The sequence below is a fragment of the Callorhinus ursinus genome, unplaced genomic scaffold (assembly GCF_003265705.2).
Source record: "Callorhinus ursinus isolate GAN/ISIS: 27379988/994484 unplaced genomic scaffold, GSC_fseal_2.0 scaffold82, whole genome shotgun sequence".
Taxonomy (NCBI): domain Eukaryota; kingdom Metazoa; phylum Chordata; class Mammalia; order Carnivora; family Otariidae; genus Callorhinus; species Callorhinus ursinus.
Window position 1 is genome coordinate 882086 of NW_027397144.1, and position 25771 is coordinate 907856.

Here is a 25771-nt window from a genome sequence, read left to right on the forward strand (position 1 = left end):
GTCTCGCTGCGCCCGGCCCCCGCACACCGGAGCTATTTCGGGTTTAGGCATAAAAGCCCAACAGCTCGGAGGAGACGCTTCCTCCGGCCCCCGGCTCGGACCACGCGCCACACGCGGCCGCTCCTGGGAGCTCCCGGTCTTCTCTGCGGGATCCCCAGGCCGGGGGAAGCCCCCGAGGGAGGACGGGTGGGGGCTGGGGCGACCCGGTCCCGAGGCTCCCGGCCCCCCAGTGGCCAACCTGGGCATTGACGCCGTCCAGTCCCCAGTCGTGCGCCAGCTGTCGCTCTGGCAACGGGCGGGCGACGTCACCCGACGGGCAGTGCGTCAGCCACCTGCTGACGTCACGCCTCCGGAGAGAAAACCGGCGAGGGAGGGTAGGATTCAGGCTCGGCCGGCAGGGGGAGCCCCGGGGCACTAATGGCGGATGCCTTCGGCTTGGTCCTCCAGGAGGCGCTGGCCCAGGCGGACATGACCCCCGCGGCCCCAACGGCGCTCTAGGTTGGCGGAATGAAGAGGAGCCGCAGTGTTCTGTCGGTGGCCGGGACCGGGGACGAGGTGAGAGAGGCGGGGCCCGGGCTTGGGCAGCGGGGGAGACGGGCGCCCTCTTGTGACTATGGCAGTTCACGAAGTGTGGCTTCACATCCTCAAATCTGAGTGTCCTCGTCTTGTGCCTCGGTTTACTCCCTTGATGCCATAATTTTCCTGCTGCCTGGATTAAGAGGCACTTCTGTCCCCCTGCCCCGGGACAGAAGGCAGGGGCTTCCAAGGGGCTTCCCAGGTGGGGAGAGGAGTGTAGGGTGAAGGAGGGGTGCTGGGGGTAAGGTCTTGAGGGTCTAAGATGGGGGCAGGGGCCACAGACTGTAAGGCCAGGAGGGGCCTCGTAGGCGTGCGGGGTGGGGATATGTCAGAGGGGCTTCACAGTGAGGCACACAGTGTACAGGCGTGAGGGTCCAGAGCCCCAGGGCCGGAACATCAAAAGGGAGCCCTATAAGAATTATGGCTGAGAAGGGGTGGGAAAGTGCCCTTTGTGAGAGGGATCAGCGAGTGGCTAAGATGTGAGGGGGACACAAGGAGTCTGTATCCCCATCAGCCACTTTCTCAGGTGGCTAGGGAAGGGTGTTACTGGAGGGAGGGGCTCAGAACGGCCTGGTGAGGCCATGCCCCTATCCGGTCCTTGTCCCTCTTCAGAGGCTGTGGGAGACCCCCGAGCCCACCAGTGCCAACATGCTGGGGGCTGACCTCCGGCGCCCCCGCCGTCGCCTTTCCACGGGTCCTGGCCTGGGCTGGGCCCAGACTGAGCCCTCAGACCCTGGGGTCCCACTGCCGCCAAGGCCCACCACGTTGCCACTGCTGGTCCCTCCGCGGATTTCCATCACCAAAGCTGACAGGTAGGCAGGAGGGGACCAGGCTGGGAGGTGGGGTGGAGATTCAGGGCCAGCCACCAGCCATTTCCATGCTCCAGGCCCCTGGCCTTTCACAAAATCAGCTGAAACTTCTGGAGCTCTGTGGGTCAGGCTGTGATGCCCCTTCCCCAGGGTGCCCCTTGCAGCCTCTAGGAATCCCTTCTTCCATTTTGCAGCTGCCTGAGTCAGCAAGAGGCAGGAGTGTGGAAAGGGGTTCAGTCTTCCAGTCCCGTCATGCCCCCACAATCAGAGAGCTGGGGCAGGTTAGGGAGTGGGTCTCCCACCAGTCAGCTGTGTGCTTCTATTTCTCCGGGGAGGTTGCACTTCCTTCCAGGACTTAAAGAGGATGGTGAGACCCTGGAGGAAGGCTGGACTGGCAGTTTTCTTTCTCTTGGGGGTAGATGTAGGAGGTATGTGTGAGCCCCTTGCTCTTTCCCATCTGGGGTCCTCCGAGGGCACTTCAGCCCCCATCTTGGCCGGAGGATGAGTTTGAAAGCTGGGCGGCTGAGCTTGCCCTGGCTGCTGGCCGGGCCCCTGCCCCTACTGCCCTCCTCAGGCCACTGTTCTCTGTGGTCTCAATCTTCCCACCCCTTTATCTACTCACTTGGAGGTCTCCAGGGTCTCTGCCTGGGTCATGATGCAGTGCTTCATTTCCAGATGGGGCAAGGAAGTGACTGTCATTCCCCCCCTCCCTGGGTCTAATGCATCTCCCTCCAACTCCCCCTTACCCCCAAATCATCCTTCTACCCTCTGCCAGGTTCAGGGCCGGCAGGGTCTAACCCGGATTCAGACCAGAGCTCCAAACACCAGCCCTAGCCCACTCCCTTGTGTCCTCCTTCTTCCGCGAACCGCCACACCCCCACCCCGTGTGGTCTATCCGCCCCCCTCCGCCCCCATCCCTTGTTACCCAGAGCTCGCCAACGCTAGAGCCTCCAGTCCCCAAGAATTTGGCCCAGCCCAGGACCCTCAAATGATCCGGAGAGGACTGGCAGCCCTTGCCAATCCCCTAGAAGACGTTTTGACCGTGTACCGCGTGGGGAGGGTCCCCGAGAGAAGTGGGAGACAGTTCTGGCTTCTGGGACACCCCGCGGCTGCTAATGCGGGGCAGGTTCTTGCTCCGCGTTCGCCCACGCCCGGAGCCCCCTCGGGGGGGGAGAAAAGCGGCTATGGGGGTTGGAGATGGCCGATTTTTTTTTTTTTTTTTAATAAGAACAGTGCTGGGGGGGATGGGGGGAGGAGGGCGGTGGCAGACAGCACGGCCTGCCCCGGGGAGTCAGTGAGGGGGGCACGCGGGGGCGGGGACCTGGTTCCGGGGACGCGCACCAGAACCGTTTAGCGTCCCAGCGCGTGTCGGCCCCGGGGGTCGGGCACCCGGGCGATTGCGCTCCCCAAGCCCGGCCACAGCCAGGGCTCCGTCGCGGCCGGGGCGGCAGAGATGGGGGGAGGGTGGCGCTCGGATCCCGCTCGTTCTCTGCTCGCTCGCTCGGCGCGGCGCTGGGGGAGGCGGGAGCGTGAGTCACGGCGACTCCCGATTTAGGTGCCGGAAGGGGGGCTCTGCTGGCGGGGGCCGCGGGGAGGAGGCGCGGCTGTTTACTCGCCCGAAAAGGGCATGGGGGTGCATCCCGCGGCTACCGGAGACCTGCCTCAGTTTACCTTCTGTAGAAGCGCTTTACAAGAGGCAGCGATACACAGAGCGGTGGGCGGGCAGCCGGGGTGTCCTCCTGGAGCCACACGGAAACCAAAGGGACACACCCCAGAAACACCCCAAAGACACCACAGTCAAACAGCCGAGGCTGAATTGCCTGCACAACTCCGCAAGCACGAACCGACCACAATACACACCCAAACGCGTGGGTACACATGCACAGCCCCAGGCCACCAGAACAGACCCCACAGCGGCGCACACCCTCCAAACAAGCAGCACACGTGCGCACACATCCTTCACCCACAGACACACTGATACACACACAACGAAATCCAGAGAAACAGGCAGACCGCAGCAGCCAACCACGTGCGCACACACACTTCCAGCCGACACCAAAAACACAGACAACCCTCGGAAGGGGCCACGTGCACGCACATCCCGCGCTGGGCACACACCATCACCATCTTCCGACCCACCAACAGGAGAATCCCCGAACGTCGCCGCTGCCGGCAGCAGAGACCGCGTCGGTGGCACCAGGACCACTCCCCACACGCGCCCCCCCGGCCAGGAGTAGCGGCGAGGACACGCCAGCATAGGGCTCCACCCCCGCCATGATGGACGGACTGACTGACACACCGGCAACCAGTCGGGTGTCTTCTTCCTGATCGGATTAACCGTTTAACTCCTTCTTTCCCGTGCACGCCGCGGCTAGGCAGGGCGCTCAGGAGACAGCCGCGTTCCGGCGCCCCCTCCCCTCCGGGAGCGGGGCTCTGCGTGGGCGGGGAGGGCCCCCCTCCTTGGGTGGCTGCCCCCCACTGGCCCGGACGGAGGAGGAGGAGGAGGGGGGCGGCGCTGACAGAGCGGCGGGCGGGGGGCGGGGAGGGGCGGGGGAGCCGGGGCTGGCGCGGAGCGGGGTGCCGAGCGCGGAGAGCGCTGCCGGGCGCGGAGCAGAGCGCCAGCCGCCGACAGAAAGCCGCGGCGCCCGGCCCGGGGGCGACCGGCCCGTAGCGCCCCCGGGTCTGTCCCCGGGGCGCCATGGCTCCACCGAGGCCAGGCGCACCCGCGGGGCCTCGGGCGCGTCGGCTAGCGCGCCGCTGAGCAGGGTGAAGCTTGGAGAGGCCGGGAACCCCCCGGGGCGCAGGAGGGGGCCGGCGCCATGGAGCCCCCGGCCGCCCCCTCGGAGAGGAGCCTGTCTCTGTCTCTGCCCGGGCCCCGGGAGGGCCAGGCCACCCTGAAGCCGCCCCCCCAGCACCTGTGGCGGCAGCCGCGGACCCCCATTCGTATCCAGCAGCGCGGCTACTCCGACAGCGCGGAGCGCGCAGAGCCCGAACGGTCCCCACACCGGCCCATAGAGCGCGCCGACGCCGTGGACACCGGCGACCGGCCCGGCCTGCGCACTTCCCGCATGTCCTGGCCCTCGTCCTTCCACGGTACCGGCACCGGCAGCGGCGGCGCGAGCGGAGGCAGCTGCAGGCGGTAAGACTCTGGGCGGCGGACGCGCGAGGAGCAGATAGGCGCGCAGAGAGGACGCAACTCGCCCCGCTGACCGCAGGCGGCGCTGCGCTGCGGGTGGAGTCCGAGTGACTGGCGGGGGTGTGGAGGGGAGGGGGAGTTCTGCTGTGGGGGCGTCCGGGACGCGACCCTGGTGGTGCCCCGTACACGAGTACCCTTCCTACTGAAGCCGGTCCTGGGGTCGACTTCGGGGGAGTCATGCTGCGTGTAGTATTTACGACGTCTTGGTTGCGGGCTGCAGCTTTGGGAGTCTGTACCTTAGTTGATGACAGCGCAGGACAGTGGCTATAGGTTGGCTACTTGAAGGGACTTTCCTGGGGGCACTGTACTGGCAGCTAGATTCATTATGTTTGTGGACGACCTAGAGGGCACTGTAGGGGGCGCCTGCTGGGATCACCATGTTTCCTCCAGGCTGAGAGGCTCTCAGAGTCCCCTTAGGGGGTGGAGGACTGTATGGGGTGGGGGAGAGCATTCGGGGACTAGCCCTGAAGCAACTGGGGTCAGAAATCCAGAGGGAGCCTCTTGGGGGAGTACCGTGTTGGGGGCCTGTGTGCTGCATTGGAGCTCCCTCTCAGGGCAGGAGTGTTAGGGTTCAGTAGCTGACCAGAGGGAGGGACCGTGCTCAGAGGGTGCACGGTCCCAGCACAGGGTAAAGGAGTCCCTGCCTCCCCGAGGGGACGGTGTTAGTGAGGGCAGGTGTTGGGCTGGCTCTGATGGCACCCTCTCACTGACCTGGGTCGGCTCCAGCTGTTGGGGTACAACTGGTGTGTCCGCCTTAGCTACATGCGCTGCCTGGGCTTCTGGGGACCTGAGACTATGACATGGGATTATGTGTGCTCCGGGGACAGTGACTGTGGCAGTGGAACCATCATATGTGCTCCTGAGACGGTGATTGTGACATCATGGCTGTGTGTGTGCTTCAGGATAGTGTGGTTGTGACAGACGGTGTGCTTCCAGGACAGTGACTGTGACCGTGTGACTTGTGTACTTAGGGGTCGCAGGAATTGTGGCAATATGACCGTGTGAGCTCCCAGGACCATGACGATGTGACTGTGTGCTTCTGGGACGGCTGTTGTGACGGTGACTGCGTGTGCTCTTGAGGCACCGATTGTGACTGCACGCATTCCTGGGAGGCAGTGATGGTGGCCCTGGGACAGTGTGATCGCATCAGCAGGACTGTCCGAGCTCCCAGGGACACTGATTGAGACGCTGACATGCTCTCAGCTGCCTCTGTTCCCTGCATCCAGGAGTCGTCTGAGTTCTGGGGTGTGCTCGCGTTTGCCTGTAGTGCTGTCCTCTAACCAGCTGGTGTTTTTAGTTACAATATCTGCTCTAGTGGTACTCGGGGGGTCTGACTCTGTGACCGACAGCTTCGACTGTGTGTTTTGTCTGACCCCCCACGGGTGCCTCTCTGCTTGGGACATCGCTAAGATGGTCAGATTTGGGCCTCTCCTTCCTGGAGTTCCCAAGGGAGGCCCCTCTAGGCTGTGACCCCACAGTTCTAGCTCTTTCTGGGGCCTTCCAGCAGGCCCTACAACCCCTCCCCTCCCCGGACCACCCCTGCCCACTCCCATTGGGGACATACCCAGCCCCAGCACCCCTGCCCCCAGGCAGGAAGCAAGTGTCATGGGCCCAGCACACACAGCCTGCTATTTCCCAAAGGGAACTGGAGAGAAGCTGAAGGAAAACAAAAGCTGGAGTCAACAGGAAATGCCAAGACCTGGGGCTGAAGGCCAAACTAGCTCAGGTCACTGTCCTGAGAGACCAGTGAAGGAGTGGGGTGCCGTTGGAACTGGGCCCTCTTCCTTTTTAAGACCCCAGGGACTCCCCCTACCCTGGTGTCTGGGGTGCTGACTCTCCGGGGACAGTGGCTGAGTGGTAATCATCATCATTATCTTGGTGGTATCCATCTCCTAATGGCTCACTCTCGGGCTCCGTGCCGGGGACTTTTCCACATGTGTTGTCTCCAGAGCCTCAGAAGGTGTTCCTGTTGGACAGACTGAGGCCCAGAGAAGCAAAGTCCCTCCTTTGTGCCCCAGCTCACACAAGTCAGGAAATGGCAAAGCTGAGATCCCAGCACCCCTCTGTCTGATGCCTGGGGTCCCGGCACAAGAGTCTTGCCCTCACTGGGCCTCAGTTTCCCCATCTGTGAAGTGGGGCTCTTGGTACTACTCTGTTGGGGGGGCTGTTTGAGAGTTCTGTGAGATTGGGGATGTGTGTAAAGGACTTAACACAGTGAGTGCTCAGGAGATAGTCACTCAGGGACCTGGACTCAGGAGAGGAGGTGGGGTTTGAGTAGACCCTGCTCCGCCAGGGTGGGAATTAAAAACAGGAACCTCAACCACATCCGGGCAGGGCTCAGGTTTCTGTTTCGCTGCAGGCCTGCATAGCCTCCAGTGGCTGTGGCCAGAGGGAAGGCATGGGTGCCAACGTCCTCCCCCCACCCTTAGGCAGAAGGAGGAAGGGGGAACTGAGAGACCTCTAGTGGGAACCTCGCTTCTTAGAATGGGCTTCCTGCCAGCCTGTTTCTCCAGAAAGGGGGTTCTCTGAGTGCACGCAGGGCGTTCCAGTGCTACTCACGTTGCAGTTCATGCAGCCACCAAAAAGGGGATCCAGACAGCCCTAGACTTGAGTCACAGGAACCCCCAGAGAGAGGGCACTGCCCTCCGTCTGAGATGGCATCCACAACCCCCCTCCAGACCTGGGGATGTATGAGCCTGTGCTCCTGGCGCCCCGCGGGGCTGAGTCACGGCACCACCACGATCTGTCAAGAGGCAGATGGAGCTGGAGGAAGAGAACGACTCCAGCGGTAGTGGGGGCGGGGAGGGGGGCTTGCCTGAATTGGGGGCAGGGCCAACGTACCGACCCCTACCCCCCCACCCCGTGCCCCTCTGTACCTCCAAAATCCTCTCGCCGAGGGAGGCGCTGCCGGGGCCCCAGGAAGGGGTGGAGGCAGCTGGACTGGGGTCCCTCTCTGGCCCGTGGCCTCTGTCTCCACTTGGGTCCTCGCCTCCCCTCATCTCTGGCTCTCCTTTATCCCTGGCGGTGCCCTGGGAACCGGTCCCTCCGCGCGCCCCTCCCTTCGCGCGCCCTCTGCTGGGTGACGAGAAAGGCACAGGCGGAGTGTGCGTTCCGAGTCGGACCCGCCTGTGGGGCTCTAGTCCCCGAGCAGAGCAAAGTCGCCGCCGACGCTCGTGGCACCCCAGGTTATTATTTCATGCGTATCGAGCGCCTCGGAGAGTGGGCGCCAGGCCGGCCGACCGCAGGCTGCGGGTAAGGCCCTCGCCCTCCCCGGGCGGCACCAGGCGGCTCTCCCCGTCCAGCCGAGCGCAGTGGAGACGGCCGCCTGGCGGATGCAGAGGAACTTGGCGGAAAAGTTGCGGACGCGGAGTTCCCGGCTCATCTCGGCGCTTGCCCCTGCCCCTGCCCTTGCCCGGACCCGGGCCTCCCAACACCAACCTGCCTGTCTTTGGCTCGCCATTCCTGCCGAGGAAACGGAGAGAAGTGACTTGCCCAAGGTCTCACAGCGAGTTGGGGGTTAACACCCAGGTCTCCTGGACTCCAGATAGGTGGGTGAGAATCAGATTGTAGCCCTGCTCACGGACTCGCTGTGGGACCAGGAGCGCTCCCCCCCCCCATTCATGCCTCCGTGAGCCTCAGTGCTCTTACTACACCCACATGCATAAGACCTGCCCACCCCCAGGGCTGTGGGTAAGGCTCAGAGGGCTGACGTTGGGGCTGGGGCAGCCAGGAGCTGGTGTTTTGAGAACTGCACTTCTGCAAAGTGCATCTCTCTGACGTCTGCAGACAGAAGGGGGGTGTCCTCCAAACCACAGTCCTGGGCCCTGGCTGCCAGGACGCCACCCCCTGCCTCACCAGTCACAGATTGACTGCAGGCTCCTTGGAGTTGCAGGTGGGCCTTCAGGCCTGAGGGAACTGCAAACTGACGAGTGAGGACAGAGTTTCGGGCGGCATCTGAGCCCACTGTCTTCACTCCTGAGTAAGAGCTCAAATCCAGCCTTTGCCCTTGACCTGAGGAGAGGATCCACCTGACCGAGCCTCATTTTCCTCATCTGGAATGGGGCCATTCATGCCACACACAGTGAGCATCTTCAGGCTGTGGCAAAGAATGAGACAGAGCCCCCGTCCCTCTCGTCCTGGAGTTCTCAGGCTAGTGGATGAGGAAGAAATAGCAAGTAAAGGCATATGATAATTCCAGTTGGTGACACAGGGGACAGGAAGAGAAGAGGGGTCCTGGGGTCAGGGAAGGGCTCTCTGAGGAGGTGACATTTTAGTACAGACCTAAATGAAGTGACATTGGATGCTAAGTGAGCCTGACGAAGAAGGTGACAAGCAGAGGGAACAGCCAGTTCACAGGTCCTGGAGTAGAAGCGTGTCTGTTATGTTAGAGAAAAAGTAGAGAGGCAAAGGTGGCAGGGGTGAACAAGAGAGGAGGGGAAGGACATGAGGCAGGAAGGTAACAGGGCAGCTCATATAGAGCCTTACAGGCTATGGTCAGGGTTGGCTTTAGGCCTTAATTTGTCTCCGACTTTTTAGGAAGGGACAGAGGTCACTGAACTGGCAGGAGACTGAACCATGAAGGGCCTGTGTAAGCCTACTGGCTAAAATCCCAGTCTCTGGAGTCAGACAACTGGACTCATCATCCAGCTCTGCTCTTTCTAGTCTGGGTGACCCTGGCCACGTCCCTTCTCCTTCCTGGGCCTCAGCTTTCCCCATCTCTGAAATGGGCCTATTCAGAACCCTATTTCCAAAGTCTGACCTGAAGAGCCAGCAAAACAAAGGAGGGAAGCCCGAGGGCAGGTAAATGAGAATACTCTTCCTTTCTGTTTGTAGCTGGACCAAGGGGGTCCCAGTGGCCTGCGCAAAGGGTCTTAGTGGGTTGAGACCAGGAGTTTTCACCTGAGGGCGAGTCTGGCCTCCCGGGGGACATGTGGCAAAGGCTGGAGACATTTTAGTTTAATGACTGAGGAGGTGCTACTGGCTACTAATAAACAGAGGATTATCTGGCCCTAAATGTCAACAGTGCCAAGATTGGGAAACCCTGCGTTCCCAACGAGGTGATCACCTCCAAGGGAGCAAACACTGGTTCTTGGGTGGATGTGTGAGGGGGGGAAAAACACCAAAAAAACCTTACATTTATATGTAAAGCCCAAATATACACGTAGTACATAAACAGATAAACAACACAGGCATACCTCGCTTCATTACGCCTCACAAAAACTGCATTTTTTACAAATCGCCTCCGCGTTGAGCAAGTCCCTCAGCACCATTTTCCCAACAGCATTTGCTCACTTTGTTTCTGTGTGTCCCATTCTGGTAGTTCTGGCAACCTTTCAAGCGTTTTCGTTGTTTTTATTATTTTATTAGGGTCACGTGTGATCAACTTGATGTGACCAGTGTAATCATTTTGGGGCACCACAAACCGGGCCCCTATAAGTCGGCAAACGAAATCCACGAATGCTGTGTGTATGTTCTAACAGCTCCACCAACCAGTTTTTTCCCCTTCTTTCCCTTTCCTTGCGCCTCCCTATGCCCTAAGAATGATTTTTTTAAAGATTTTATTTATTTATTTATTTGAGAGAGAGAGAGAGAGAGAGAGAGAGAGAGAGAGAGAGCATGAGAGGGGGGAGGGTCAGAGGGAGAGGCAGACTCTCTGCTGAGCGGGGAGCCCGATGTGGGACTAGATCCCGGGACTCCAGGATCATGACCTGAGCCGAAGGCAGTCGCTTAACCAACTGAGCCACCCAGGCGCCCCTGCCCTAAGAATGATTAAACTTAATGAGGAAGGCATGTTGGAAGCTGAGACAGGCTGAAAGCTAGGCCTCTTGGACCAGTGAGCCAAGTTGTGAAGGCAAAGGAGAAGCCTTGAAGGAAATTAAAGGTGCCACTCCAGCGAACACAGGAGTGATAAGAAAGCAAAATGGCATTTTTGCTGATTTGGAGAAAGTTTGGTCTGGATAGAAGATCAAACCAGCCACAACACTCCCTTAAGCCAAAGCCTCATCCAGAGCGAGGCCCTCACTGTCTTCAGTTCTGTAGAGGCTGAGGGTGGTGAGGAAGCTACAGGAGCCAAGTCTGAAGCTAGCGGAGGTTGGTTCATGGGGTTTAAGGAAAGGAGACGTCTCTATTACATAAAAGTGCAAGGCGCTGCTATAGAAGCTGCAGCAAGTTATCCAGAAGCTCGAGCTAAGATGATTAATGAAGGTGGCCACACTAAACACATTTTCAATGTAGACAAAGCAGCCTTCTGTTGGAAGATGCCATCCAGGACTTTCATAGCTAGAGAGGAGAAGTCAGTGCCTGGCTTCAAAGGACAGGCTGCATCTCTCTTGTTAGGAGCCAGTGCAGTTGGTGACTTTAAGTTAAAGCCATTGCTCATTTGTCATCATGAAAATCCTAGGGCCCTTAAGAATTAGGCTACACCTAGTCGGTCTGCTCTGTAAACAGAACAACAAAGCCTGGGTGACAGCACATCGGTTTATAACGTGGTTTACTGAATATTTTAAACCCACTGTTGAGACCTGCTGCTCAAAAAAAAAAAAAAAAAGGATTCCTTTCAAAATATGACTGTTCATTGTCAATGCGCCTGGCCACTGATGATCTCAGATGGAGACGTACAATGAGATTAATGTTTTCATGCCTGCTGACACCACGTCTATTCTGCAGCCCACGGATTAAGGAGTCATTTTTACTATCAAGTCTTATTATTTGAGAAATACATTTCGTGAAGCCATAGCTGCCACAGACCCTGACTCCTCTGATGGATCCGGGCAAAAGAAATTGAAAACCTTCGGGAAAGGACTCACCGTCCTCGATGCCATTCTGAACATTCTGACTCATGGGAAGGGGTCAAAATGTGAGCAGGAACAGGAGTTTGGGAGAAGTGAAGTGGCTGTGAAGATTGTTGAAATGACAAGGCTTTAGAATAGGACATAAAGTTAGATGATAAAGCAGCAGCAGGGGTTGAGAGGATTGACTTCCATTTTGAAAGAAGTTCTACCGGGGCACCTGGGTGGCTCAGTCAGTTAAGTGGCTGCCTTCGGCTCAGGTCATGATCCTGGGGTCTTGGGATCAAGCCCCACATCCGGCTCCCTGCTCGGCAGAGAGCCTACTTCTCCTCCATCTGCCTGCCACTCTGCCTACTTGTGCTCTCTCTCTCTCTCTCTCTGTCAAGTAAATAAATAAAATCTTAAAAAAAAAAAAAAAAAAGACCAAAGAAGTTCTACCCTGGGTAAAATGCTCCAGAGAAACTGCTCCTAAGGGAAGACCCAATCCATGTGGCAAACTTCACTGTTTTCTTATTTTAAGAAGTCCCCACAACCACCCCAATCGGTCAGCAGCCATCAACATCGAGGCAAGACCCTGCACCAGCAAAGATTATGACTCGCTGAAAGCTCAGATGGTGGTCAGCATTTTCTTTTTAGCAATAAAGCGTTTTTAAATTAAGGTATGTACACTTTTTTAGACATAATGCTATTGCACACTTAAAAGACTACGGTGTCATGTAAACATGGCTTTTATGTGCCCTGGGAAACCACAAAATTCATTTGGCTCGCTTTGTTGGGATGTTGCCTTTATTGCAATGGTCTGGAATGGAACCTGCAGTATCTCTGAGGTATGCCTGTTTATAAGCAGGCTATTCCTCTGGGCGGGGCGGGGATAATGAAATAAAGGGTGGCAAACACTGGTATAGGGCCTGGCTCAGACACTCACTGGCTGTGTGACCTTGAGCATGTTGTTTCTCGCCAAGAGTCAGTTTTCCCATCTGTAAAATAGGGACAACAGTATATCACTTTGCAGGTCTTTTGTGAGAATTAAAAGAGATCAGAGATAGAGGTGCTGAATGTCCAGGTTAGCTATCATCGTCATCATCTTCTTCATCCTCATCATCTGTATTCTCTGGCTAGTATAGTGGCATGCATATTATAAGCTCTTCAAAATAGGTTTTGTCAGATAATCATAGCTAATATTCAGTGAGTGCTTTGCTGTGTCCAAACGCTTTTCCAAGCCTTTTTTTTTTTTTTTTACATGTCCATCCATGAGATGCATAGTATTATTATGCCAATTTTACAGGTGGGAAAACTGAGGCTCGATGAAATGAAGTGACTGGCCCAAAGTCAAATGACTAAGAAGTGCTGGAGGCCAGACTTAAGCCTAGGCCAGCCGATTCGGGGGCCCATGACAACGGAGCCAACAGGTAGAGAGAGAAAGGTGTTTACAGAGGCAGGGCCCTAAAATAGAGATTCACTCCATTTTTCTTATTTATTTATTTATTTATTTATTTATATTATTATTATTTTTTTAATTTTTATTTATTTGACAGAGAGAGCGATGGCGAGAGAGGGAACACAGCAGGGGGAGAGGGAGAGGGAGAAGCAGGCTTCCCGTGGAGCAGGGAGCCTGATGTGGGGCTCGATCCCAGGACCCTGGGATCATGACCTGAGCTGAAGGCAGACACTTAACAACTGAGCCACCCAGGTGCCCCATTTTTCTTATTTAAAACAAGCTTCTCCCACTTCCTAACCCCAAACAGCCACAGACAGTTTGGAGTAGTCTCTGGAATTATAACCAGCTGGCTAACTTTGTTCTAGAATCTTCACCTCCTCAGTCTCCCATTCTTCATCTGTGAAAGGGGATCATGTGCCCCCCACAGAGTCACAGTGGCTGGGCATGCAGAGTCTCCAGAAAGTCCCTATCTGCTTTTACTGCTCTGCCCAGGGGAGGTCAGCTTCTTGGGGCCACCTCATGAGCGGTGGAGGGCCCCAATTCTAAGATACCTCAGAGATTCTAAGGAGTGGGGGAATCTTAGTGTGTAGGGGCTGTGAGCACACTCAGTGTCTAGGGGTATCTCGGAGTTATAAGGCATGTCTCAGAAGCTGTGAGGGGGCATTCTGGAGGTGTCCCCAAAAATTGTGGGTGCATCTTGGTTTTGGAAGGTAGCCTAGGGTTATAGGACTGTCTTAGGAACTGTGGAGGAATCTAGTTTTGTCCCTGGGGTCCGTGGGGCACCCTAAGATTTGGGGGGCAGCTACATATTTATGGGAACACCCCTTGAGTCTGAAGACACCCCCAAGGTTATTTTGGTGTCTCTGAACTTGTGGGGGCATCTAAGCGATGCTGTGGAGCCACTCGGGGGTTGGGAGACATCTGAGGGACTGTGAAAGCATTCTTAGGATCTGTGATGGGTCCTAGAATTTGGGGGTGCCCTCATGCAGTCTGTAGGAATACTCTGTGGCTGTGGGAAATTCTAGGGGTGCTCTGGGGGTCTCTGCCTGACTCAGGGGTGGTGGGGATGCTCTAGGAGACTTGGGGGACATCTGAGGAAACCTGGTGATGGTCCTGGGATCTGAAGGAGTTTCATTTGCGGGTGCAGCCTGAGAGTCTTGGGGTGCCCCTGGGGTTTGTGGGAATATATCAATAACAACGAGGACACCAGTAGGGGACATTTGGGAAGCTAAGGGATTGTCCCAGAGTCTGTGGGGCCTCTCAGAGCACCTCTGGCTTTTGGGGGGAACTCTGGGATTTGGAGGCACCTCTGGGTTCTGTGGGGACACCTCAGGGATAGTTGGGACACTCCGTGGAATTGTGGGGACATCTGAGGGACTTTGGGGACGCCACTGAGGTTTGTGAGAGCCACAGCGGTTTGTGAGAGCACCCCAGGGATTTGGGGAGCACCCCAGATGTTTGTAGAGACGCTTCCGGCGATTGTAAGGACCTCAAGGGGACTGCGGGTGCCCCTGCGGTCTGAGGGGCGTCCCGCCGCAGCCGCGTGGGCGCCCCGGGCCCGCTCCGCCCCCGGGGCGGCCCCAGAGCGAAGCCGGAAGGGCCGAGGCGGCCGCGCGGGGTGGGGCCCGTGGGCCCCAGGGCTGGGCGGCCGGCCTGCGTGGGCTGCGCGGGGCCGGCGGGCGGCTCTGCTCCCCAGCGCCCACCGAGGCGGGGCCGCCCCGCGCCCCCTGTGGTTATGGCGCGGCCACGAGGCCTGGGCCGCATCCCCGAACTGCATCTGGCGGCCTTCCCGGCGGTGGCGGCTGCCGAGGACGAGGCGTTCCTGCCTGAACCACCGCTCCCGCGCGCAGCCCGCCGCCCACGGTCGCCACCCTCCTCGCCGGTCTTCTTCGCTATCCCGTCCCCAACTTTCCGCAGGCGTCTTCGGCTTCTCCGCAGCTTCCAGGATTTTGGCCGCCAGGCGTGGGCTGGGTAAGTGCGCCCAGCGGCGGTGGGTTCGAATGTCCCCTGACCACCTGGCGCGGGCCGGGTCTGGGGTTCCTAGCTGGCTCTCCCCAGCCTAACTGCCCCACTTCTGTCACAGGGCAGCGATAAAAATCATCCCTGCCCTCTAGGGTTGCTGTGGAGATACCTGATAGGGCATGCAGTAGGCACTCAATAAACGTTGTTCCTCCCACTTCCTGTGCAGACCTGAGGCTGCAAGTCAGGCTTTGGAGGAGTGAGGCCAGCCTGCCATCCAGGGTGCTCTGGGGACGTGTGTTCAGTTCTGCTAGCCTCAGTCTAAAGGCCTGTGGAATGGGGCCAGTGCTGCCATCTGCGGGTTGCCTTGCCAGGAGGCACCGTGATGTTACCGGGTGCATTGGGCACGGAGGGCAAATGGACTTTCTCTTCCTGGCCAGACCCGGGGTGGGATGCGGGGCCTAGAAGCTTGCGGGTGAGGAGCCTGGAGACCACATCCGGTCTGGCTTCCCAGTGTCCGTTTATCTTGGAAACGGTGGTTGACAGCCCGGAGGTGGGAGCGGGCTGGCTCTGGGGTCTTGCAGAACCAGGAGAGGGTCGTCTGCCTACCCCTTTAACCCCTACTCTCCACACGCACTTGTTTGGAACCTGAGTCCAGAGACATACTGGGAGAGGACACTGCGGGGACAGGCTCAGCATCTGGACCCGGGGAAGAGATCTGGGAGGGGAGAGAAGAGGAGGAGGGGTCGGGAGCCCCGCGTGGAGTCGGGGACGGGGTATGTTTGTGGGAAATCAGTGCCTCTCTCCGAGTTTCTCTCTGTGTCTCTGTCTCCACTTCTGTCTTTCCTGTCCCTGCTCCACCCCCTTCCCCGCATCCGTCGTCCCTCCCCGGGGTGTTTGTCACCGGCCCCGCACTCCACGGGCGCGGGCGAGTCTCTTTCCCCCAGGGGCGCACGGCGTTCAGAGGGCTCCAGCCGGCCCAGCTCGGCGTCAGAGTGGGGAGGGGGGGAAGGCGGGGCCAGAGGCAAGGCGTGGCAGGGGGTGGGGGGGCCCGGGGCCAGAGCCCGGGAATCCGGAGCCTGGGCACCCCTGCCCCCAGGCCCGGAGGGAGGGGGGCAGGCGGGAAGTGTGCTCAGAGTTCCGCAGGAGGAGGCCCGTGCAGAGCCCTCCCTGGTGCTGGGGACACGGAGACGCCTGAACGCCCAGGGCCGTCCCTGGGGGGGTCACCGGGAGGGCGGGTGTGGAGGCGGCGCCGGAGGTGGCCACAGACACCTCCGGCCTGAGAGCAGTGCTCGCCGCACCACCGTGCCGCTGTCCCCATGCTCGCCCCGACGGTGCTTGGCACCCATGCGCTCTGGGACAGCACCCCGGGCAAGGCCCCGGCCCCCTGACCTGACCCTGCCCCCCGCGGGCCTTGAGTCCCTGGTCCACTTCTCCTTCAGCGACGAGGACACCCGTTGGCACCCTCCAGGCAGATCTGTCAGGTGGGTGGCGGGCGGCCAATTTCCTCTTTTACCATCAAGGGCTCTGGCTGGGGGGGAGAGGGTGCCCAGTCTGCCTTGGGGAGTCCCCAAAGTGGCTTCTAGGGTCTGCCTGGAGCCCCACCCACTTTCCTGGCTCTAAAATTCTTGGTGTTGCTAAGAGCTTCCTGCAGGTGATAGCCCTCCAACGGAGTGTTCAGTCCTGCCCCCTTCCTATTTAAGATGGGATCCCTTCACCCTCTTTGTGCCCCTAAACCTGGGTTTCTGGCACTCATCCTGGCAGCAAATATGGGTGTCCAGCGTCACCTGGGCTCCACTCCCAGGCCACCGGCCTGGAGCCAGGTCCCTCTGGCCCTACTCTGCTCAGTGCCTCCAGTCTTCCCCACCCCCTCCTTGCTGGGGCTGCCAGGCTGAAAACCAAGCTGGGGTGGAGGAGGGAGGTTGGCTCCTGCTGGAACTCCTGGAGGTTATTTAGAATCAGCTGGACAGTGCTGGGGCAGAGAAGTTCTCAGCAGTCTCGGGGTACTCCAGCGTTGGTCTTGCTTCTCTCCACCAACCCCTTCCAACACCCGGACACACACAGACACGCCCACACACAGGGTATTTGGGGTCACCTAGTGTTTACTGTGTAAGGCATGGGTCTCTAGCTGGTGGGGACACAGAGAGACTCTCACGGTTGACCCATGGGTGCAGTGACACACAAACCACAGAAACCCTGGTCTCACACAGTATGGTGCACCACACTGCCTGCAGGAGCACTCTCACCATGGCACATCCCCATGCCCGATTCCCACCTGTGCCTAGGCACACACAGGGACACACCTCATCCCCACGGAGGACTCAGGCACAGTCGCAGCCTAGGTGCGGCACCCAGGTGCACTCTTCCAAGGTCACACAGGTTCATAGGCATAGATATTGACACACAGATGCATGCAGGCACCCATGAGCACCCAGACCGCACTGACACACTCGGATGTACAAATCCACACGGAGGCCTCTGTACACCCCGGGACCCCTGAGCACACGTACACTGTGACTCACAGAGACACAGACCCTCTGTGCACACCCAGCCCTTACAAACAGCCGTGTCACCTGGCACCACGCGCCTGCCTGGCAGACACACACCAGCGCCCGCCCTCGACCTCTGTGTGACCTTCACAAAGCAAATGCCAGGCCTTTCCATAAAGGCTGCCTGGCACCTCCTACGAGGGAGTCGGGTGGAGTGGGGCAGGGAGCCCAGGGAGATGCCAGGCCTGCCCGGGGGAGAGACAGACACCTGGTGATTTAGCGTACAGGTTTGTAGTCTGGCTGCCCAGGTTGAAATCCTGCTTCTACTACCAGCCAAGTTGTTCGTCCTGTCTGTACCTCAGTTTACTTCTCTTGAAAAAGGGGCATTAGTACGTGTCCAGACACAGCACAGTGCCGAGCATGTGGCATCTAACAGCAGTTCACTGCTTTCGTTGTTATGATTTTTACCAACTGGGACATGTCTCCTTTCCCTTCTGCTCCCCTTCCGGCTTGTTTGTTGCCCGTCGGCCCCTCTCAGCAGAACGCCCTGAAGCCTTGATCTGCTCCTGGGCTGCGCCGTCCTCCAGAAGCCCAATTCGATGCTTGGGGAGCCCATGTGGGCAGGCCTAGGGGCCCTGGAGGGGTGAAGGCAGGTGGCAGCTTCGCCTGAGGATGCCACCGAGTGGTCAGCCTGTCTGAAGGGGAGTCTTGGGCAGGTTATTTCCCTTATGATGGAGTGTTTGAGCTTGTGGCTGTGATGTTAAGGCCTGTTGGCTGCCCTTGACTCCGCTTTATGGCCTTGGGTCCCTTTGGGACATTAATGGAGCAGCCTCCAACCCGACTTTGTTCCACCCTGAGCAGCGGCAGGTCAGGGAAGGGTGACTCCACATGGCCCCAGGGTGCAATTCTGGAGGGCAGCTGAGACCTCCCCACCCCTGACCACACACACACACACACACACACACACACACACACTCACTCACACTCACTCACTCAGCCTGTAGTTCCCCAGGCCTCATCCCCTCCCCTCTGCCCTTCCGCAGCCCAGGGGACAGCAGCTCCTGGAAGCACAAACAGCAGGGCCCCAGGAGCCTCTTTCCGTCCTGGCCTCTGGGCTCCTGCTTACGTGAGCAGAGCCCCCTGCGGCTGCACTATCGGTCAGCTGTGCTGGTTGGGCGCCCTCTGGGACTTGGATCTCACCTTCCCTAACCTGGCTTCAGTGTCTGGGGCAAGGGTGGAGTCCTGAGTATGTAGGTATGCTCCTCTCCCCTTCCCAGGGGCACTCAGCGGCGCCAAAACATCCAGGCTGTGCCTTGGGAAGCAGGACATAGTTCTCTGGCAGTGAGGCCACCAACCCCTTGCCACCCCTCTGTGCCTCACTCTCCTTGTTGAGCTGGGATGTTAACACAGCTCACAGAGTTGGCGGGAGACATAACTGGGTTCCTGTGCATAAAGCACTGGGACAGTGCCAGGCACACGGCAAATATTCAGTGTAAGTGTCTTGTTATTATTGCTTTATACCTAAAAGGATCTAACCTAGCATCTAGTACACAGCAGATGCTCAATAAAGGGGCATTATCACCAAAGGCCCAAGCTCATGATCGAAGAATACTCCATCTTAAGAGTTTCTTTCTTTCTTTTTTTTTTTTTTAAAGTAGGCTGCACACTCAGCGTGGAGCCCAACATGGGGCTTGAACTCACAACCCTTAGATATCAAGTCAGATGCTTAATTGACTGAGCCATCCAGGCGCCCCTTAAGAGTTTTTTTTTTTTAATTTACTTTAAACAATTAACATATAGTAAAATTCACCCTTTTTAGTATACACTGTATGAGGGTTTTTTATTGTAGGAAAATATACATAACATACAATTACCCTTTATAATCACTCGTGGAGTGTACAATTCAGTGTCGTTAAGTACACTCACATTGTTATGCAACTATCACCACCATCCGTCTCCAGAACTTTCTCATCTTCCCAAACTGCAACTCTGTCCCCATGAAGCGTTGATTTCTCACCCTTTCCCAGCCCTTGGTTCCCACCATTCTACTTTGTCTCTATGAATAAGACTACTGTAGGGACCTCATATTAAGTGGAATTTTACAATATTTGCCCTTTTGTGTCTGGCTTATTTCATTTAGCGTAATGTTTTCAAAGTTCACCCATGCATGTGTGGCATGTGTCAGAATTTCACTTTATTTTTAAGACCGAATACTCTTCCGTTGGTAATATACACCACATTTCCTTTATCTGTTCACCAATTCATGGACCCTTGACTTGTTTCCAGCTTTTGGCTATTGTGAATAATGCTGCTGTGAGCATTGGTTTACAAATATCTCTTTGAGTCTTGCTTTCAATTCTTGAGTATTGAGTATTTCATTTTTTTTTTAAAGATTTTATCTATTTTTATTTTGTGAGAGAGAGCGAGAGAGAGCACCAGCGGGGTTAGGGGCAGAGGGAGAGGGATAAGCAGGCCCCCCATGAAGCAGGGAGCCAGATGCAGGGCTTAACTGACTGAGCCACCCAGGCACCCCTCCTAAAGATTTTATTTTTAAGTAATCTCTACACCCAACGTGGGGCTTGAACTTATAACCCCAAGATCAAGAGTCACATGCTCTACTGACTCAGCCAGCCAGGAGCCCTTATTTTTTAAAAAAATATTAGCCATTCTAGTGAGTGTGTGGTGACATCACATTATGCCTTTGATTAGCATTTCCCTAATGACTAATGGTGTCGAGCATCTTCTCATGTGCTTATTGTCCATCTGTATGCACACCTACCTTATTTATTGTGCTTCGCTTTATTGCACTTCACAAATATTGTGGTTTTTACACATTGAAGGTTTGTGGCAAGCCTGCGTCAAGCAAGTCTGTCAGTGTCATTTCCCCAACAGCATTTGCTCACCTCGTGTCTCTGTGTCACATTTTGGTAATTCTTGCAATTTTTCAAACTTTTTCATTATTATTATATTTGTTATGGCAAACTGTGACTAAATCTCACTGAAAGCTCAGATGATGGTTAGCATTTTTTAGCAATAAAGTGTTTTTCAATTAAGGTTATGAACTTTTTAGATATAATGCTAGTGCACATTTAGTAGACCACAGTGTAGTGTAAAACTTAAGTTTTATATGCATGGGAAATAGAAAAAATCCATCTGACATGCTTTATTGCAGTGTTTCGGAAGCAAGCCTGCAATATCGCTGAGGTATGCCTGTATCTTCTTTGGGGAAATTTTTATTTCATTCCTTTGCCCCACTTTTTAATTGGGTTGTTTGTTTTTTGTTGTTGTTAAGTTTTAGATCTTTATATATCCTAGATATTAATCCCTTATCAGATACATGATTTGCAAAAATTTTCTACTGTTCTATGGATTGCCTTTTCACTCTCTGGATAGTGCCCTTTGATGGAAAAAAAAAACTGGTAATTTTGATGAGGTGCAATTTCTTTTTTTTTTAAGATTTTATTTATTTATTTGACAGAGAGAGAGCACAAGCAGAGGGAGCAGGGGAGGGAGAAGTAGACTTTCTGCTGAGCAGGGAGCCTGATGTGGGACTCGATCCCAAGACCCTGGGATCATGACCTGAGCCAAAGGCAGGCACTTAACTGACGGAGCTACCTGGGCGTCCCTATTTTTTGTTGCTTGTGCTTTTGGTGTCATATCCAAGGAATCATTGCCAAGTCCAATGTCATGAAGCTCCTGAGAGCTTTAGTTTCTTGTTCTTCCGTTTAGGTCTTTGATCCATTTTGAGTTAATTTTGTATATGGTGTGAGGTACGGATCCAACTTTATCCTTTTGCATGTGGATAACCAGTTTTCCCAGCACCATTTGTTCGAGAGACTGTCCTTTTCCCATTAAATGGTCTTGGTGCCCTTGTTGAAAATCATTTGACAATACATGTGAGGGTTTATTTCTGGGTTTACTTGACTCTCTTGGCCTGTAAGTCTGTCTTTATGCCAGTACTACACTGTTTTGATTATTGTAGCTTTGTAGTAGATTTTAAAATTGGTAAGTGTGAGTCTTCCAACTTTGTTCTTCTTTTTCAAGATTCTTTTTTTTAAATTTTATTTATTTATTAGAGAGAGAGAGAGAGAGATAACATGAGCCGGGGAGAGAGGGAGAAGCAGGCTCCCCACTGAGCAGGGAGCCTGATGTGGGGCTCAATCCCAGGACCCTGGGATCACAGCCTGAGCCGAAGGCAGACGCTTAACCGACTGAGCCACCCACGTGCCCCATCTTCTCATTCTTTTCTTTTCTTTCTCTTTAAGATTTTATTTATTTATTTGACAGAGAGAGAGATAGCAAGAGCAGGAACACAAGCCAGGGGGAGTGGGAGAGGGAGAAGCAGGCTTCCCACCGAGCAGGGAACCTGATGCAGTGCTCGATCCCAGGACCCTGGGATCATGACCTGAGCCGAAGGCCGACACTTAACGACCGAGCCACCCAGGCGCCCCTCTTTTCTTTTCTTTTTTTTTTTTTAAGATTTTATTTATTTATTTGACAGATACACAGCGAGAGAGGGAACACGAGCAGGGGGAGTGGGAGAGGGAGAAGCAGGCCTCCCGCCGAGGAGGAAGCCCCACGTGGGGCTCGATCCCAGGACCTGAGCTGAAGGCAGATGCTTAACGAATGAGCCACCCAGGAGCCCCTATTTTCATTTTTTTTTTTTTAAGATTCTATTTATTTATTTGACAGAGAGAGACACAGCGAGAGAGGGAACACAAGCAGGGGGAGTGGGAGAGGGAGAAGCAGGCTTCCTGCCGAGCAGGGAGTCTGATGTGGGGCTCAATCCCAGGACCCCAGGATCATGACCTGAGCCTAAGGCAGACACTTAATGACTGAGCCACCCAGGTGCCCCTCGTCTTCTCATTCTTGAATACAGGATATCTTTTCATTTATTTGTGCCTTTAATTTCTTCCAGCAACATTTTTGTTTTCCGTGCACTTTTGTCCCCTTGGTTAAGTTCATTCCTAAGCATCTTATTCATTTTGATGTTGTTGTACATGGAATTGTTTTCATAATATTCTTTTGGTATTATTCATTGTTAGTGTACAGAAAAGCAACCGATTTTTGGTGACTTTGTATCCTGCAACTTTGCTAAATTCATTTATTAGTCAGTTCTGAGTTTTGACACAGGTAATCCCCACTGCTGGCTTCTTTCTCTTAGCAAAATTCATTTGAGACTCATTCAAGTTGTTTTGTGTATCAGTAGTTAAAAAGGAAACTGCTGTTTCTTTCTACTCTTGCTGACTCTTCACTTCTGACACCAGATATATGTGGTTTTTTTCCCCCTACATCAACCAATTCTGCAACTCTCTGTGACAGTGACTGGGTGAACTACGTTCTGTTTCAATTCTGACACTAACTGCCTGGAGTTACTACAGATCCCACAGATTAAGGGCTCAGTCTGGTAAGGCTGCCCCCACTTTAGCATAAGTCTCAAGTCCAAGATGTTACCTATGCTTCTGACCCACCGGCTGTAAGTCAAGGTTCCGACAACCCCTGCTTCAGGTTAATTTCCTAGAGCTGGTCACAGAACTTCGGAAAGATACAACTCAGGAACAGCCAGATGGAAGAATGCAGAGAGCAAGGTATAAGGGAAGGGGCATGGAGCTTCATGCCCTCTCCAGGTGCACCACCCTCCCAGCTCCTCAAGGTGCTCAGCAACCCAGATACTCTCAGGGATGTTGATGGAGGCTTCATTTTGTTGGTACAGCTGATTAAATCATTGGCTATTCCATTGGTGGTTCACTCAGCCTCCTAATCCTTTCCCTTCCGGTCCAGGGAGGGGGACTGAAAGCTCCAACCTTCTAACCACATGGTTGGTTCCCCCTTAAGGCTCTCCAGGTGTCCCCAGCAGATAGTCATCTCTTAGCATACAAAGACACTTTTCACTGCAGAGATTCCTAGGGTTTTTGGAGCTGTGTGACAGGAAACCAGGGCAGAGACCAAATATATATTTCTTATTATTTCACAGTAGTTCAAAAAAGTTTTTTTTTTTTTTTTTTTTTTTAAGTAGGCTCCACAGGAGTGCCTGGATGGCTCAGTTGGTTCAGCGTCTGCCTTCGGCTTGGGTCATGATCCCGGGGTCCTGGGATCAAGCCCCGCATCGAGCTCCTTGTCCCTCTCCCTCTGCCTGCCACTCCCCCTGCTTGTGCGCTTGCGCTCTCTCTCTCTTTCCCTCTGGCAAATCAATCAATCAGTCAGTCAATCAAAATATTTAAGTAGGCTCCACGCCCAGCGCTGGGCCCAACCTGGGGCCTAACTCACAACCCAGAGATCAAGACCTGAGCTGAAATCAAGAGTCAGAGACAACCGACTAAGCCACCCAGGCGCCGCCTCCCCCCAATTTTTTTTTATTGCTGGATAGTATTCCATGGTATGGATCTGCCACAAATTATCCATTCACCGGTTGATGCACGTTTGGTTTGGTTGTTTCCAGTATTTCGTGATTATGAGCAGAACTTCTATAAACATTTGTCTGCAGGTTTTTGAATGAACATATGTAGTTGACCATTGAATAACATGGGCTTGAACTGTGTGGGTCCATTTATGCAGACTTTTCTTTTTTTTTTTAATTTTTTAAAAAATTTTATTTATTAATTTGAGACACAGAGATAGAGAGAGAGAGAGAAAGCATGAGCAGGGAGAGAGGCAGAGGGAGAAGCAGGCTCCTCGCTGAGCCAGGAGCCCAATGTGGGGCTCGATCCCAGGACCTGGGATCATGACCTGAGCCAAAGGCAGACGCTTAACCATCTGAGCCACCCAGGCGCCCCTATGATTTTCTTAATAACATTTTCTTTTCTCTATTTTATTGTAAGAATATAGTATATAATACATGCACAAAATACATGCTAATCAACTGTTTCTGTTATTGGTAAGGTTTCTGGTCAACAGTAGGCTGTTAGTAGTCAAGTTTTGGGGGAGCCAAAAGTTATATGTGGATTTTCAACTTCGCAGGGGGTAGCACCCCTAACCCACTTGTTCAAAGGTCTACCGTATTTTCACTTATCTTGGGTATAAACATAGGAGTGGATTTTGGATCACCAAGTACGTGTAAGGTTCACTGCTTAAGAAATTGACTAGATGCCTTCCAGAGTGGCTGAACCACTTATTGTTCCCTCCAGCAATGGATGAGGAGGGTTCCGGTTGCTCCAAATCCTTGTCACCACTTGCCATTATCGTCAGTTCTTGATTCTTGTTTGTTTGAACCATCCTAGTAGGTGTGAATGGATAGTTCCTGGTGTTAATTTACATTTCCCTAAGGAGTATGGTGTTTCCTATGCTTATTTGCCATCTGTATATCTTCTTGGGAGATCTGTCCAGACTTTTGCGCATTTTTAAATTGAATTCCTTGTCTTCTTTTTATTGAGTTTGGAGACTTCGTTATATAGCCTGGATACAGGTCCTTTGTCATATATTTTCTCCTAGTATGTAACTTGTCTTTTTATTCTTTTGACAGTGTCTTTTGCAGAGCACAAGTTTTCAGAGTTTTTAAGAAGTTTTTTGACATTTGTTTTTTAAAAGAAGTTTGAATTTTTGGTTGTTTAAAATTTCTGATTTCTGGGGCACCTGGGTGGTCCAGTCAATTAAGCCTCTGATTCTTGATCTCAGCTCAGGGCTTGATCTTGGGGTCATGAGTTCAAGCCCAGGGTTGGGCTCCACACTGGGCATGGAGCCTACTTAAAAAAATAATTTAAAAAAAATGAAATTTCTGATTTCTTTCCTAAAATTGGAATAGCTGGTTGCTCAGGGCCCCCAGCACCACCCTGTCTTTGGTGTCAGCTGCCTGGTCCCTGGGAACATTTGCTTTAATGGTGGGAATGTGCTCGAATAGGACTTGAGAGGTAGAGGGTGACAGTTGAGGAGTTACAAGATTTGGGTTTGAATTCTGACCTCACCATGCTTTTGCTGGGTGACCCAGAGCTAATCATTATCCTCTCTGACCTCAGTTTCTTCATCGGTAAAATGGAATCAGCAGAGTCCCTCCCTGTACCCCTACCCCAGAAAAAAAGGTTAATATATGGATGCTGATTTCGCTGTCCTACTCTAGGAGATTTCAAACTTATTATTTAGCAGAGGGACCATTCAAATAAAATCTTACACTGATTCTCAATAGGTAGGACTGGAAAGGGGAGGGTTCCATTTCCTTCCCCTGCCCCCTTGCACCCACCAGAGCATAGTGAAGAGCACTTCAGCTGACTGAAGTCAGCTGACCAGTCTAACCCCCTCACTTTAACAACAGGGTAACAGCCCAGAGAGGGCAGTGGCCTTCCCAAGGCCACACAGTATGCTGCAAGCACACAACTCCCCACACTCATCCTCAGTTCTCCATATCAACTGCCTTGCTGAGTCCACACCCCAGTGGCATGTATGGGGCTGATTGACTCACAATTGCCAGTGTTTCCTGAGCTCCATGCTAGGCACCATCCCGAGCATTTTACCTGTGTTCACACTGGTCACCTGGATGACCTGAGGGAGGTGGTGCTTGTCCCCATTTTGTGGATGAGGAAACTGAA

The 25771-nt window shown here is 54.4% G+C and overlaps 1 protein-coding gene across 3 annotated transcripts in view; it reads left to right on the top strand.

The window, feature by feature from the left end:
* Positions 1 to 492: 492 nt before the first annotated feature.
* The window catches only part of PDE4A (phosphodiesterase 4A), a 42398-nt gene continuing 17119 nt past the window's right edge, over positions 493 to 25771 (top strand). The window contains exons 1-2 of one of the 3 annotated variants that reach the window (XM_073887679.1): positions 493 to 555; positions 1189 to 1388. In XM_073887679.1, the coding sequence (XP_073743780.1) occupies positions 508 to 555; positions 1189 to 1388 (248 nt within the window). In that variant the 5' untranslated portion in view covers positions 493 to 507. Of the gene's footprint in view, positions 556 to 1188; positions 1389 to 4015; positions 4525 to 14440; positions 14779 to 25771 lie in introns of those variants that run through there. The other 2 variants (XM_025863274.2, XM_025863275.2) reach the window with 2 other exon arrangements.